Genomic DNA, 16,848 nt, shown 5'->3' on the forward strand with positions numbered 1-16,848 from the left:
TATGGAGTGTTACTAAACAATCAAAAAAATTTAAAATTCATATCATTCAATAATATAATCACATCATAAACTATCCATACACATGCATACAGTCACTGAATCAAGCCCTTGAGGCCCAAAAAATAGCCTAGAAACAATTTGGAACCAATTTAAAATTGTTTAGAAAGTTTAGGAAAAAGATGAAAAATTTGCAAAATAAGCTTTAGGGTTTATTCAAATGTCTGTAGTCTATACACAATCTTAAAGAGTCATCCATTTTTTTCACAAACAATACAGGTGCACCCTAAGGAGATACGCTTAGTCGAATAAACCCTCCGTCTAACAACTCTTTCAACTATACTTTCAACTCTTTTAATTCAGTTGGTGTCATGCGATATAGTGATATCGATACCGATGCAGTTCTAGGAGCCAGATCAATCACAAATTCAACTTCACGATCAGGAGGCAAATCGGTAACTCTTTAGAAAGTACATCAGTAAACTCACTAACAATCTATAACTGTTCTAACTTCAACTCTGGGTCTCTGGTATCAAGGATGTATGCTAGAAACTCCTCACTACCTTTACGTATCAATCTCTGTGTAGAAATAGCTAAAATGATTCTAACAACATTATTTGGCCTATCAGATTCAACTGAAATAATCTCTCCTGTCTGACATTTCAAATCAATCCGTTTCTGTCCACAATTTACCATAATATTATGTAATGATAGCTAATCCATACCCAAAATAACATCAAATTATCAAAAAGGTAGTAATATCAAATCAGCAGTGAATTTATAGCCACTAACTTCAGTAGACATTTACAACAAACTAAGTTAACTACCACACTCTGACCTAGCAGATTAGTAACCTGAATATCATATTTGGTTGATTCAACAGGTAATTTCTTTTCCGTTACTAATACAGTGCAAATATAAGAATGAGTTGACCCAAGGTCAATCAGTGTATACATAGTAACATTAAAGAGATAGAATGTATCAACAATCACATCAGGAGCAACAGCTTCCTCTTTAGCTCGTATAGCATATGAATAAGCAGGTGCTCTAGTCTTTGACCGAACAAAGATGTCTTTTGCTCCCTGATCAACTGTTTAACATCACAGAAATAATTTGCAACCATATACTATCGATGCAAGTATAGTAGACAGATATGAGTTTGTTGGATATCGATCCCACGAGGATGGTTGTCTTTTGTCTATCAATATCGATGCAATAAAGAGATAGAAACGAGATAAATTGTGAGAGTAGTTGTCGAAGCAATAACTTGAAAACAACAAGATAAAATATGATAGTGATAAACTGGGATCCCCAACCTGAATATTCAACAAAATGCTAAGTGCTTACAAAGTATAAAAGGATAGGTGATTATCGTTGAATTAAATTGCAATGAATATCTTACCAATCTTAACTTCTATATTTAATCTAAGACTTAAACATGCACATTAACCACACCTTCTGATGACGAAAATGGAACACTATTAAGAACAAGTGGATTAAATTCCTCTAATCCTCAAGCAACTTTCGTTGTCATGCTTGTTAACTTGAACTGTCACTGCACTTTCTAATGTCAATGACTGCAATAACACTTTCATGCTAAAAACATTCAAACCCAAAGATTAAGCAGTAGAAACAAGATCGAATAAATAACATTTAACCCAAAAATCATGTGTACTTCTGTACAAACATGAAATAGAAAGTAATCACCATCGTTTAGAAAAGAAATGTAAAAGAAACAAGTGGAGAGTACTATTCCTAGAAAATCTTGACTTGATCTCTCAATCCCTTATGTCGCACTCAGGGCTCCTCGTCAAGAGCTAATTTGTATCATTTTCACACCGGTTCACTCGTAGGAGGCTTAAGCTGCCATAGTTGAAATGCTTCAAAAGATAGGTTAAAGAAGATGATCCGAAAGGCTCTCTCCTCTTTTTTTTCCTTTCTATGTGCATATTTATATTTCTCCGCAAATAGCCCAGGTATCCTTTCCTCAGAATCATGCTGCCTCTATACGTACAAGTTAGCTGTACTAAACTGGATAGCTCATGCATTTTTTTCTATCCGGATAGCTGTCAAGTGTGGCGATAATTCTGGGCACAATCTGAAATTACTCATGCAGCGACATTAGTACCAAAATATGACAAAATTAAGGGTAAATAAGCTTAGATCCACTGAGTCATATAATGCAAATTATTGAATTGAAAATACTAAAATATGTTCTAAAGATAACTACAAGGGAACAAATTAAGCAATAAGAAGGGAGAAAACATATGTTCTTTCTAGTACTGTCACTCTCGTACGAGTAGTCCCCGCAGTATTGTTCTGGCCCAGACGTCAATCTTTCTGAGATGTATACATTTTCTTGTCATTCGATTCTTTCTTTTCCTTTAACCGTTAAGGACATTTCCGGAGAAAGTGATCAGTCGACCCACATCTATAACAGGCTCCCAACATAGCTCTATACTCGCCATGATAAAGTTTTCCACAATGTTTACAACTGGGCTTCGAAGCATTCTGTACACTTTCCACACTGTCAACTAGTTTTGTAAAAAATTTAAAATCATGTTGAACCAATTTATTTTTGTTCAGATGCTCAGACGCCTAAGTAGCTCGACTTAAATCCTCTTTGTTTTCTTTACCGGTGGTACAGAAAATGACTTCAAAGAACCTCTCTTGTTAAACTCTCGAATCCATCAATCCCTTTGTATCTTGCGGTTGTATACTTCTTTCATTTCTATGCACGACCAGATAAAACAACAAATTCTTAGATTTCATTACCTCTGATCATCATTCTAATTTCATCATTCAAGCCGTCTTCAAATCGAATGCACATTTTTTCTTCAGTGGGCACAATTTCTCAAGCATATTTACTAAAATGCACAAACTCTCTCTCATACTCAGCCACTGACCTGTTTCCTTGTCGTAACTCAAGAAATTCCCTCTTTTTCTTGTCAAGATGCCATTTTTCAACATATTTCTTTTAAAACTCGGTCTGAAAGAAATCCCAGGATATTTTCTCTCTCAATACCATAGCTACCAATGTAGTCCACCAGTTGTATGCTTCTTATTTTAATAGTGAAATGACACATCTAAGAAAATCATCGGAAAGGCAAGCTACTTCTTTAAAAACTCGCAAGATGTTCCGAAGCCAGTACTTAGCTTTAACTTGATCATCTTCCTATCTACCTTAAAATTCTTCAACACCATACTTCTTCAGCTTCTCTATCAGAATACGTCGACTACACTCAGTCACAAGAGGAGGACTACCTTAAAATTCATTTGCATAAAGTCATTTAACCATTGGTTCATAAACCTGAAAAAACGTGTTGTTAAGATGGTTTCATGTACTTGTGGATTTGGAATATTACTAGTCGTCCCTTGATTCGAGGTCAATAAATTACTATTAACCTTATCAGTGTCAGCACGATCAGATCCAACCGACATCTTTACAATCTATAAGAAAAATAAAGGTTAGATCGGATCAAACTCGTCACACTATCACAGGTTTATATAGCATGTAATTCTATGCATTTTACGCGCTACGTTCAGTCTGAGAACTGACTAAATTTTAGCTCTGATACCACTAAATGTAATACCCCTAACCCGTCTCTGTCGTCATATTAGGGTTACAAAAAATTAGTAAACAATAAAAAATATTTAAAATTTATATTTTTCAATAATATAATTACATCATAAACTATCCATACACATGTATACAGACCCTGAATCGAGCCCTCGAGGCCCTAAAAATAGCCTAGAAACAATTTGGGACCAATTTGAAATAGTTTAGAAAGTTTAGGAAAAAGATGCAAAATTTACAAAATAATGGTCACACTGTCGTGTGCCTCATAAGGCTAAGACACACGCCAGTGTCTCAGGCCATGTAACAATCGAACTAGGGACACAGGGCCGTGTCCCATCCCGTGTCATCACTCGTGTAACTCTCTAAGTTACCCCACACACCCGTGTGTCAGGCCGTGTGTTACGTCCTGTAACTCACTGACTTGCACCCTAAAGAATTCATCAGATGACACATGGTCATGTCGTCAAGCTGTGTGTCTCACACAATTGAGTCATATGCCCATGTCTCAAGTCGGGTGGATCTAAATGAGCCTTAAATGACAAGTTTACCATGTCAAGCTTACTTGGACTCTAAGTAAATCCATTTACCAGCCAAAAGACCTATTAAAAATGACATTAAATAAGCTCAAAAAGTGTTAAATCAACCATCCTAAGTGCCTAACCAATGTACCATCATTGGTACTTGTAAACGAAAAAATATATAGGATTTTTCTTATGTCATTTATCACATTTTTACTTAAAATTGTTTTTAAACCTAAGTAATTATTTATTAAATTAATGAAATATATGAAAATATGAATGATCGCGATTTTTGTGTGACAGGTTTTAAATAGTTATAAAGAATCGTTCTTAAAACTAACTATTATCACGATGTAGGCAAGTGTACCTATCGAACAGTAGTATAGTTTTAGCAAGACCGGATTGTCGAACCCAAAGGAACTAATAGTACTAGTAATGACTGCCTTTTTATTATCTAGCCTAAGAATAAGAGGGTTTGTTTTAACTAAGTAATTAATTAAACTAATAATTCACGAAAATAGAATTGGGGGATTACTTTTGGAAAACGATTGAATTAAGACAATACCTAAGGAAGAATCCACCTAGACTTCACTTGTTATTCTAACTCTAAATCGAACGATTTATTCATTTAACTTGTTTTGTAGAGATCCATAAGTTATGTTATTATCCTTATTCAAGACTAATAACGTCTAATCCCTAGATTGAATAATTGAGACTTTTCTCTAATTAACACCCTAGGGTTGCATTAACTCTATATATGGATCCCCTTATTAGGTTTCACCCTAATCCGGCAAAATCTTGTCACCCTATCTCTAGGCGCGCAATCAACTCCGATTAATTATAGCATTTGTACTCTTAGATAGGGTCTATTCCTCCTCTGAATAAGAGCTTAACTTGAATCAATATCCTGGAATATCAAAACAAGAATTAAGAACACATAATTAAGAACAAGCCAAATATTTATCATACAATTTAGAAAATAATAACAAGATTCGTCTTAGGTTTCATTCCCCTTAGGTATTTAGGGGATTTAGTTCATAACTAAAAAGGAAAACATCTCAGAAGAATAATGAATACAACACATAAAGAAAACCCAAAACTCCTGAAGGGAAATTGAGGGGAGATCTTCAGTCTTCATGATGAATCCAGCTTCTGAGATGGATCAATCGGCTTCCTTTGAGCAGTTCCCTGCCTCCCTCTCTTTGTGTGTCCCTTTCTTCCTCCTCTAGGGTGTATTTATAGGCTTTGGAATGCCTAAGAACCCTCAAAATTAGCCTTTTCTGAATTGGACTCAACTTGGGCTTGCCAGGGACACGCCCGTGTGACACGCTCGTGCGCGATTACTTCAGGCCATGCTCGAACCTGTTAGAATGGCACGAGCGTGTGTTCTACCCGTGTGAGTCGTGCTTCGATTCTGCCAAATTGACACAGCAGTGTGGTCTGCCCGTGTGAGGAAGTCTAGGCCATGTTGATTTCGTACTTTGGCCATTTTCTCCACTTTTGGCCCGTTTCTCGTTCCTTTCACTCTCCTATGCTCTCCTAAGTATAAAACATGAAATTAAGGCATTAGGAGCATCAAATTCACCAATTCTAAGGAAAAATCATCCATAAAATGCATTAAGCATGGGGTAAAAATATGTATAAATTACAGTTTATCAAATACCCCCACACTTAAGCATTTGCTTGTCCTCAAGCAAAATTCTCAACTCATAATCAAAATAAATTCTTCTCAACTTATAATCTCTATTGAAAATATCTCAAACTAATTCATGAGTAGTCGTACATTGAGAATTCATCTAAAAGAACATTAGAGCTTCAAACATTCCAAGTTGAGTATTTAATCATGCAAAACTTAGGCATCTCCCCTTATCTAAGTGGTTACCTCGATTCAAAATCTCACGAAGTTTAACATCCCCACTAAAGATTCACTCAAATCACTCAAAGTGTTTAAGGACAATGAAAGTAGCACTCATCAGTCAATATGAAAAGTTATTACCATAGGCTTGCATGAAAATCAAATCTCCACCACTATAAATTGAGATGATACATCAATCAAAAGGTCTTTAGAGGGTTGTAACGTGGCTTTGGTTAGGGGTTGTGGTCACAAGCTGAAAGAAATGGTTAGAATCAAGATTGAATTGAAAAATCACTTAACTAGAAAAAGATTTAATCATCACTTGCATAAAATAGAGCTTCTTCTTAGAATATGGAATTTAAATACTTAACCTCAAAAACAAAAGATTACTACTAATGTGTATACACATTTTTTTTAAGAACAAGTCAAACAACATAGACTAACTATTAAGAACAAGACATAGCTGAGCAACTATTTCAATTCAAATCTCGACAAAAATAGGGATCAAATTTAATTTAGGGGATTTCAATAATAATGGGTTAAGGGTTAATATTAAGGGTAATACAAGATATAGCTTGTTAGCTCAACGGGGTTTACTAAGGGTTAATCGTGTAGGTAGGCTTTTCATGGCATGAATGGGTTAATCCTAAGTGCCTTTCTTATTTTGACATTTCAAATCAAATAGTGTGGTCTTGACATGCATAATCAAGCAAGTTCTAAAATAACAATTCAATACTGACGTACTCATAATGAAAGTGAGCATGAAAGAATAATAGATGCTCTAAAGGTTCAAGATCTCACAAAAATTATGGATTTTTGATGCTTAAACTTGTGGATTTCAATTCAAGATAATACCTAAACTTGGGGAAACAACTTAAAATTTTAAATTCTTAAAAATCAACTTATCATGCTTGATTCCCTAATGTCTTAAAGTTTAAACAATCAATGCATAAATGCCTATGTTTTAATTTAAGATATATCAATAAAAATCATAAATCAATCAAAATTTATCTAAACACGATATGAGAGCTTTTTAAGAGAATAAGACAATCATTCAAGGATTTTGTAACGCCCCGAATTTTGGGCCTAAATGAATTGGGCTTTAGGCTTTGGGTTTCATAAAATTTTTAAGTGAGCAAGAAATTGACAAAAGACATGTTACCTTTAAGGGTTTAAGGAATTTGAAGTGTTTAGGTTTGTTGGAGAAGTTCTGGGTTCGAGTTTTATGGTGGAGAAATTTTAATTTAATTATTAAAAGAATTAGGGTTGGGAGTAGTTGGGCTTTTAAATAAAGATAGGAGAAAATGGCATCAAAAAGCCTTGTGGATGAGTGGCTAAGTGACGCCACTTAGGGTGTAGGGAGGTGGCGTTAGTGGCTAGCAAGGAGACCCGAGGTTCAAATCCTAGCTTAGTATTTTTAAATGTTTAATTTTGGCCTTCTAAAAGGTTGGAAGTGGCGTGAAGATGGACTCTAAGGGGAGTGTTCAGAAGAGAAAATTTAGATAATAGACTGGGAAGTTATCAGGGAGAAAAACGAAGAGATGAGAAGGGAGAAGTGATGGACCTGAATTGGGAATTGAGGGTCAGGCAATTTGGCTAGAGGCTATAAATATGTGCTGAGTTTGGGATCCTAGGCTAATACCAAATTCTTCATTGTTTTTTGTTGATTGGCTTTTCTATCTTTGCTAGCTGATTCTTTTGACATTCTTTCTCTTCTCAGATCTCTTTTGATTTACCCTTTGGGTTAGTCGATTCCTTCTTCTACCCTTCTTCTTTAATTTGTACCAAATAAACCTTATTCACCATATTAGTTTGGAAGCCGAAAAGCTGAATCTCCCTTGGGCTGATTACTTCTTTTGGTGTAAGTACCTTATCTCTTTTTCAGCTAGTACTGTTAATACCGATTACTTCCCTCCCTCACTCTTTCTAATCAACTTTGGTAGGGAATTAATATCAGATCTCGGGTTTTAGCTCTCTGCCGAATTGCTCTTTAGGTGTTTTGCGATTTTGGTAAGTATTCCTCTCTTATTGGCTAAGGTTAGCCGAATGATCTTTAATGAGATAAGGGGGTGAATTATGTTGGATACTATTCCCCAAGTATTTGATTTTAATGAGTAAGATTAATGCAGATCTAGGGAGTACGTGATCAAGGAAAAGCTATTAGGGATTGGTGTTCCAGGTAAGGTTAAGGTGAGGTTTCGGTTTTTGGGTAAAATATGTATTAAGCATACGATCAATTGAAGGGTGATATCATTTGTAGGTTGGTGACTAAGGGAATCGCAGCATGCTTACTTACCAAGTGTGTACATACACTGCACACACAAGTAGATCGAAAAAAGCCGAAATGTCGAAAAGCCGAAATGTCGAAAAGCTGAAAGTTTGGCTACGGTAGTCTTGCGAGTGTGCGAACACTCATGACGAGAAAAGCGATAGGTTATCTGAGGCCCATGGGAGACTCCATGGACTCGAGTTTTGAATTGGCCAACCGGGCCAAAATAGGCTTAATGGGCCCGATGGGCTATTGGTCCAATAATAGGCCAAAAATTGATCATTGATGCTATGTGATAGAAATTCGTATGTGAGCATGAATATAATGTGATTTGGTTCGAATGGACCATATAAATAAGATTGGGCCTAATGGGCCATATGAATGTGAATTGGGGCTGATGGGCCATATGAACGTGAATTGGGCCGGATGGGCCATATAAATGAGATTGGGCCTAGTGGGCCATATGCGTGTATGTAGGGGTTTTGGGCTTAGTATATGACTACATAAAACTTAATTAAATTGTTGAGACCGTGGACAATTCATAGGGGTAAGGTGTGGCAACGAGTATATGCATGTCTAGGATTGGATCTAGGGAGAGCTTAGTACTTAAGCGGTCTTAATGACCCACCTCCTCTTCTCTGGAATCCTACCTGGTGCATAGTATTCGTTCATCTTAGCTTACGGGATTTTTTAACGGGCCAAGGTAAGTGAAAACCGTAATAAATGAAAAATTACCAATATGCCCGTAAGGGTGAAAATGACCAAATTACCCCTAAGTGTTGAATGTAAGTGTTATGGATGTTACATGCATATCTGCTGCACGCATATGATATTCTGATTAGGTTGCATATGGGTTGGGAATTATGGAACGGAGGAAGTATATGAGGATCGCATGGTTGCTTGACAACTATGGATCCACCAATGGCTTTTAATCCCAATGTATAAATGAAGGTAGTTCTACAACCGGGCTACCATGGATGTGTATCGGTTGGGTGGGTCGATATTTACATCCCCACATGATGTGTATCGGGGGACGGAGTTGGTGTGTAGAGGATGGAATATTGGGATGGGATTGCACTGCATTGCATTGCATGTTTGATGTATGGTGATTATTGAATGCTTGTTACTCGTCGAGGGTTGTACACACAGAGTTTGCGAAAACTTACCCCCTCTTTTATTTTATTTTCAGGTGATGCTCAGTAGAAGGTTCGGTGTTTGGAGGGACTCTGAGTGGCCAGCTAGCAAGACAACTTAGACTTGTTTCTCTTTTAAAAGCATATAAGTTCTTTATTTTATTAAGTACTTTTCAGACCGAAATGTAATAAGGCTTCCTTTTTTATTATTTGGATTATTATTTTTATGCATTGTAATTACGAGAAGTTGAAGATGGATTTTTTGAACCATAGTTTTTTTTTATAAACTACGTTTCCGTAACTAAATTTCAAAATGACAGGTTTTCATAAAATCATATGTTATAAACAGGTTTTTGTGATTGAAAAGAGAGTTTAATAAGTTTACTAAGGTTTCATATTTTTTTCAAGGAAGGGTTTTCAATGAAAACAAGGTTTTCGCTAAAACACTTCAATGTAACACGCCAGATTCGGCCATAACGTCCGGGCCGGGTTTGGGGTGTTACAAATTTTTCTGATAGTGAAATGAATATACCCCGACACTTAAGATGTACATTGTCCTCAATGTACAAAGATAGATATATTAGAAAATAATATAAAAATAAGATAGGGAGAGAAGTGAAACTTCTTGAATGATGAATGAATTTCCTTGAACTGGAGTTTTGGAGAATAATCTGCATGAGGGTAGAGGAGGATCCTTTCTCGGTGGAGTTTTTAGTTCCTATGCGAGGATGAGCTTTGGAGCTCTTTCTGACTATGATAAGATCAAGAACTCGTTAAGAGGTACACTGAAGGATAATTACTCGTAATAAAATAGCCGAAGAATAAAAAATTGTAAAAACTAAGGATGAAATAGTATTAAAAGGAAATCAAAAGAAAATATAGAGATAAAAATGAAATAATATAAATAAAAGGTGTTTGTATGGAAATTGGAGCACACGGCCGTGGGACACGCCCGTGTGCTTCTAGGCTCAGCCCATGCATGTCATAATTTTTGAATTTAGGCACATTGGTTTACACAGCCATGTGGCACGGCCGTGTCGATCTCCGTTCACTTCTCCCACGCCCGTGTATGTAGGCCTACGCCCGTGTTAAATTGACAGGTTTACTCATGGTTTCCAAACACGGGCGTGTTATATGCCCGTGTTATTTTGGCAGTTTTGCCCACTGCCGTGGCTACTTATCGCATCCTATGTTGGGAAAGAAATTTTTGCCCTATTTTCACACGGCCGTGTTGCATCCCGTGGCATGTGCACGGCTTACGGTACGTCCGTGTGCCTGACCGTGTGGTTCATAAAAGCCTGTGTTCAATGATTTGGTTAGTATGTTAGGTTTTAAAAACTAAAATTTAAAGAAAGTAATGTTATTAATGCTTGGGTTGCCTCCCAAGAAGCGCTTATTTATAGTCTAAGCTCGACTTACCTCTCCATTGAATGGTCATAGTAGTTCGAGGAGTTTATACTCCTCAATCCTGCTATCCATCTTATCAAAATAAGGTTTTAGACGGGTGTTGTTTACCTTAAAAGTGCCGAACTGGGGATGACTTACCTCGATTGTACCGAATGGGAAAATGCTAAGTACCGTAAGAGGGACTTCTTCATTCGGCTCGGTAGTGACAATGCGAGGCTCTGCGGCATCTAATAACACTTTATCTCCAACCTTAAGTTGATTTGGGAAGGTATTGAGCTCGTTCTGGCATAGTTTTGGTTTATCATGTTTTCTCGGTTTATGCGTTCTCCATTCATCTAGATCCTCGATTTGTAGCCTTCAATCTTCATGAATAGGTCCTCTACTATTGCTTGAGAATGACTCATGTACTTCCTTTAGACTCATTTCCTATAAGGTAGGTTGCACCATATTGTCAGTTTTAGTAGAATGGTTTAGACGATCACCTTCAATTTCCGATGTGTTGCCAGAATTGCGAGCTTGAAGGGTGATTGTTTCGTCTCCCACACGAAGTGTGAGCTCACTTGTGCCAACATTAATAATTGTTTTAGTAGTTGCCAAAAAGGGTCTTCCTAAAATCAAAGGAGTGTTGCTATCCTCCTCTATGTCTAGAACAATGAAGTCAACGGGAAATATAAATTTATCGGTTTTAACTAGCACATCTTCAATAGTACCCCTAGGAAACCTTATAGTTCTATCTGCTAATTGAATGGTCATCCTAGTCTGTTCGGGTTTCCCAAGACCCAATTATTTGAACATTTTGTAGGACATGATGTTAATACTAGCCCCTAAATCAGCTAATGCATTATTAACATCTAAACTACCAATTAAGCAAGGAATTGTAAAACTCCCTGGATCTTTTAATTTGTTGGGTAGCTTATTCTGCAGAATAGTTGAGCAAACTGCGTTTAGCTCCACATGAGACGCCTCGTCCAACTTCCGCTTATTTGCTAAAAGCTCCTTTAAAAATTTCATTGAGTTTGGCATCTGTGATAGAGCTTCAATAAGCGGTAAGTTAATGTGTAATTTTTTTAAGAGTTTAAGAAATTTACCAAATTCTTCATCTGAGCAGTCTTTCCTTGTCGCATTCAGGTATGGCACACGAGGTTTATATTCGACATTCACTGACTTGTTTTTATAATGACCGACCTCACCTTGATCTCTGCTTACCACAGTTTCTTGCCTCGGTTCTGGCTCAGGCTCAACGACTCCTTCTTCATCTTGAACATTAATTGCGTTGAGTTGTTCCCTTGGGTTGGGTTTATTATTACTTGGCAAGCTACCTTGTGGTCATTCGGAGATTAGTTTGGACAGCTGGCCTATCTGAGTTTCAAGCCCTTGGGTCGATGCTTTTTGATTTTTAAGTGTTGTCTTGACGTTCTGGAAATGGGTTTTTGACATCAAGATAAATTTAGACAGCATCTCTTCAAGGTTCGATTTCTTTTCCTGTTGATAGGGTTGTTGTTGAAAACCCGAAGGATGTTGTGGTCTTTGATTTCCTTGACCGCCCTATGAGAAATTGGGATGGTTCCTCCAACCTACATTATAAGTGTTACTATATGGGTTATTTTGGAATCTAGAGTTATTGTTACCCATATATTGGACTTGTTCCTCCTTGATGCTAGGGTTGAAGGGTTGACACTCCGTGCATGCTCCTCCTCCATTCGACTCGCACCTCATTACTGGATGTACCTGAGTAGAACCAAGTAAACCATCAATCTTTTTATTTAGAAGTTCTACCTGGTTTGACAGCATAGTAACCGAATCGACTTTATAAACGCCTGCTGTTTTAGTTGGCTTAGTCCTCATGACTTGCCACTGATAGTTATTCAGTGACATCTCTTCAATAAATTCGTAAGCCTCTTCAGGTGTTTTGTTGTTAATGGTTCCGCCAGCAGCTACGTCAACTATTTGCTGAGTCGAAAGATCCAGGCCATTATGGAACGTTTGAACCTGTAGCCAAAGCAGTAACCCATGGTGAGGGCACCTTCTCAAAAGGTCCTTGTATCTCTCTCATGCATCATAGAGTGTTTCTAAATCCAGCTGTACAAAAGAAGAGATATCATTACGTAATTTGGTTGTTTTAGCCGGTGGAAAATATTTTAATAAAAAATTTTCGGTCATTTGTTCCCAAGTAGTGATTGACCCTCATGGTAACGAGTTCAACCACTGTTTAGCCTTATTCCTTAATGAAAAGGGAAACAACCGAAGATGTATGGCATCATCAGAAACGCCATTGATTTTAAATGTATCGCAAAATTCTAGAAATTTTGCCAAGTGAGCGTTGGGATCCTCGTCCTGCAAACCATCAAACTGAACGAATTGCTGTATCATTTGAATTGTGTTAGGTTTCAGTTCAAAAGTATTTGCAGCTATAGCAGGTCTAACTATGCTCGATTCAGTTCCTATTAAAGAAGGTTTAGCATAATCATACATAGTGTACGGAGCAGGATTTTGATTAACAGTAATTGTAAGAGGTAGCAAATTTCCTTGGTTTTCAGCCATCTCCTTGGTTGGGGTTTGAATATCGTCCTCTTGCTCATTCTCTGTGTATATTAAGCTTTGCCTTATTTCTCTTTGGTTTCTTCGAACTGTACGATCGACTTCGTCAAAAAGTAGTGGTCCTGACGGGTTTCTTCTAGTCATAAACTATAAAAAACCTGCCAAGAGAAAGAAAAAGTAAATTAATAAATAATAATAAAAATAAAATAGAATTAACTTGCAAGAAAAATAAATGGCTAAAGTAATAAAAATTGAGCGTTCCTAATATCTTAGTTCCCCGGCAACGGCGCCAAAAACTTGATCACGATTTTTGTGTGACAGGTTTTAAATATTTATAAAGAATCGTTCTTGAAACTAACTATTATCACGATGTAGGCAAGTGTACCTGTCGAACAGTAGTATAGTTTTAGCAAGACCGGATTGTCGAACCCAAAGGAACTAAAAGTACTAGTAATGATTGTCTTTTTATTATCTAGCCTAAGAATAAGGGGGTTTATTTTAACTAAGTAATTAACTAAACTAAGAATTCACAGAAAATAGAATTGGGGGATTACTTTTGGAAAACGATTGAATTAAGACAATACCTAAGGAAGAATCCACCTAAACTTCACTTGTTATTCTGACTCCGAATCGGACGATTTATTCATTTAACTTGTTTCGTAGAGATCCCTAAGTTATGTTATTATCCCTATTCAAGACTAATAACGTCTAATCCCTAGATTGAATAATTGAGACTTTTCTCTAATTAACACCCTAGGGTTGCATTAAGTCGATCTATGGATACCCTTATTAGGTTTCACCCTAATTCGGCAAAATTTGTCACCCTATCTTTAGGCACGCAATCAACTTCGATTAATTATGACAATTGTACTCTTAGACAGGGTCTATTCCTCCTCTGAATAAGAGCTTAACTTGAATCAATATCCTAGAATATCAAAACAAGAATTAAGAACACATAATTAAGAACAAGCCAAATATTTATCATACAATTTAGAAAATAATAACAAGATTCGTCTTAGGTTTCATTCCCCTTAGGTATTTAGAGGATTTAGTTCATAACTAAAAAGGGAAACATCTTAGAAGAATAATGAATACAAAATATAAAGAAAACCCAAAACTCTTGAAGGGAAATTGAGGGGAGATCTTCAATCTTGATGATAAATCCGGCTTCTGAGATGGATCAATCAGCTTCCCTTGAGCAGTTCCCTGCCTCCCTCTCTCTGCGTGTCCCTTTCTTCCTCCTTTAGGGTTATTTATAGTGTAATACCCCTATAACCCGTATCCGTCGCCGGAATGGGTTATGAAGTGTTGCCAACCCAAAACACCACATTTGTACAATCACATTAATATAAGGACATTAAAATGTATATGCATTCAAAAACTTTATACAAACATTCAAAAGATGTCATATTCCCATGGCTTATATACAAAAACATTCCAAAATATCATTCATTTAAGTCTATTCTATACATGTCATACTAGCTTTCAAAACATAGTAGTACCAAAATGACAGATAGTGTGATGAGTTGCTGACGATCCCCTCCCCGAGCAGGTGATTGAAATCAACACTCTATAAAACAGAGAAACATAACAAACGGAGTAAGCTTTCATAAGCTTAGTAAGTTTTAAGCAATGCAACAAATAAACTCAATTATACATCAATTATTCAATTTCTCAAGAGGTTATTTTCTAGATATATTACCATTTGGCCTAATATACGCAAGCACATATTGCACAATTAGCATTCTAATTTCACTTAAGCTGAATTCATATGGCATAAATAAATCGAATATTTTCGCATGCTTTCAGACCTTGACCGAATATATCATGATCATAAATATAGATATAACATTTATTCACATATGTATCACATTATACACTTATGATTCAATTCAAATCATACTCACATATAAGTACATAATACGTACCTGGCCAACTTATCGTACTGAACATATTCATTTGTTGTTCTAACACGAGGTATCTTAATTTTAGACTTTTATCAAACCACTGGCTTTCATCCTGCTAGGTTTTAAACCCGAATTCATTCACCAGCATTTCACCTACTAGGCTCGAAGCTCGATATCATTTCAATGGCATTATAGCCTGCTAGGCTCGAAGGCCCGAATAGTATATCACCGACATTATAGCCTGCTAGGCTCAAAGGCCCGAATAGTATATCACCGGCATTATAGCCTGCTAGGCTCAAAGGCCCGAATAGTATATCACCGGCATTATAGCCTACTAGGCTCAAAGGCCTGAATAGTACTGTACGATATTCAATTCAACAAGTTTCATATAACACAATCACACCAAATTAGGTACAAGCATCATTAGAATATATCATCCTACATTTTATTCACTTTTAATTCATTTCATCACTCACATTTATCATTTGATAGTTTACACATAACATCTTACTCATATTCATCTAACATTATCATTTGATCATAAAAGCATATCACATTTTACTTCCATTACAATTTCCATTCGGCCATATACATATATGACAAGTAATACTTAATTTTCATAATCTGTCATGTCATTATCGAATATTATTTATATTTAACTACTTAAAACTTACCTCGAATATATTCGAACAGTCTCGAATCGGTTATTCAACTACTTTCTCTTTTCCTTTGTCCAACCTTGGTTCTCTATGCTCTTGAGCTAATTTAAACAAAATTTAACTTATTAAAGTCCCATCATGCTAGCTTATGGCCGAAAATGACAAGAAACCTAATAGGCCATATAGCTACTTTTAGCTCAAATATAAAATGGTCATACACATTTTCAATCACATTAAGCAATTTAATACAATTTATTTAACATTTCCCTTTTAACACATATTGATCAACTAGACCATGCATTAGCCATTGACAAATTCGGTCATTAAAGCAATAACCTGTTAACACTCAAGCATTTTATACCAAAATTTCTCCCAAGGCCGAATTCATCTACAACCTTTAGTACATATACAAAGTTTATATTAATTTATACACACACCATTAACCTAGTATCAATTAACTAAGTAACTTATCCGGAAATATTAAGAGCAAATTTAACAAGCTTAACTACGTAACTTACCCGGAAATATTAAGAGCAAATTTAACAAGCTTAACTAAGTAACTTATCCGGAATTATTAAGAGCAATTTATCAAGCTTTAAATTTAACTTATAATTCAACCGAATTCACACATACACATATGACATCTTCACCTATGCTTCTCATCTCACATTCATGATTCAATTTCAATCGATCTAACATTTTAATACTCAACATTTGCTCAAATCATTATTCAAGTTCAAATTCGGCTAACACACATATAAATACTAGCAACTAAATATTAACTTTGCATTTCACCATAATAGCCAATTTCCATCAAACAATTAAGCCACAATTATTCAATTTTACCAAGCTCAACTCATCTATTATCAACCCTCAATACACAAAAGCATCAAAAACAACATCAAAGAAATACAAACATCCATGACCGAATGTTATCTTCATCAATTTACAAAAATTTTGCCATGAGCTAGCTTCTATATTTGAT

The 16,848-nt window shown here is 36.1% G+C and overlaps 1 protein-coding gene and 1 non-coding gene across 2 annotated transcripts in view; one reads left to right on the plus strand and one right to left on the minus strand.

Annotated features, from left to right (window-relative positions):
* Positions 1–334: 334 nt before the first annotated feature.
* The window catches only part of LOC121203701 (uncharacterized), a 36,438-nt gene continuing 19,924 nt past the window's right edge, over positions 335–16,848 (minus strand). The window contains exons 3-5 of the mRNA XM_041074141.1: positions 852–1,087; positions 509–675; positions 335–458 (exon numbers count right to left, since the gene is read on the minus strand). Of these exons, the coding sequence (XP_040930075.1) occupies positions 335–458; positions 509–675; positions 852–1,087 (527 nt within the window). The remainder of the gene's footprint in view (positions 459–508; positions 676–851; positions 1,088–16,848) is intronic.
* On the plus strand, positions 12,765–12,871 carry LOC121204292 (small nucleolar RNA R71). Its single transcript, XR_005899220.1, has one exon. It is a non-coding gene; the product is annotated as a small nucleolar RNA R71 (small nucleolar RNA).

Source organism: Gossypium hirsutum, chromosome A07 (assembly GCF_007990345.1).
Source record: "Gossypium hirsutum isolate 1008001.06 chromosome A07, Gossypium_hirsutum_v2.1, whole genome shotgun sequence".
In the NCBI taxonomy this organism is placed as follows: Eukaryota; Viridiplantae; Streptophyta; class Magnoliopsida; order Malvales; family Malvaceae; genus Gossypium; species Gossypium hirsutum.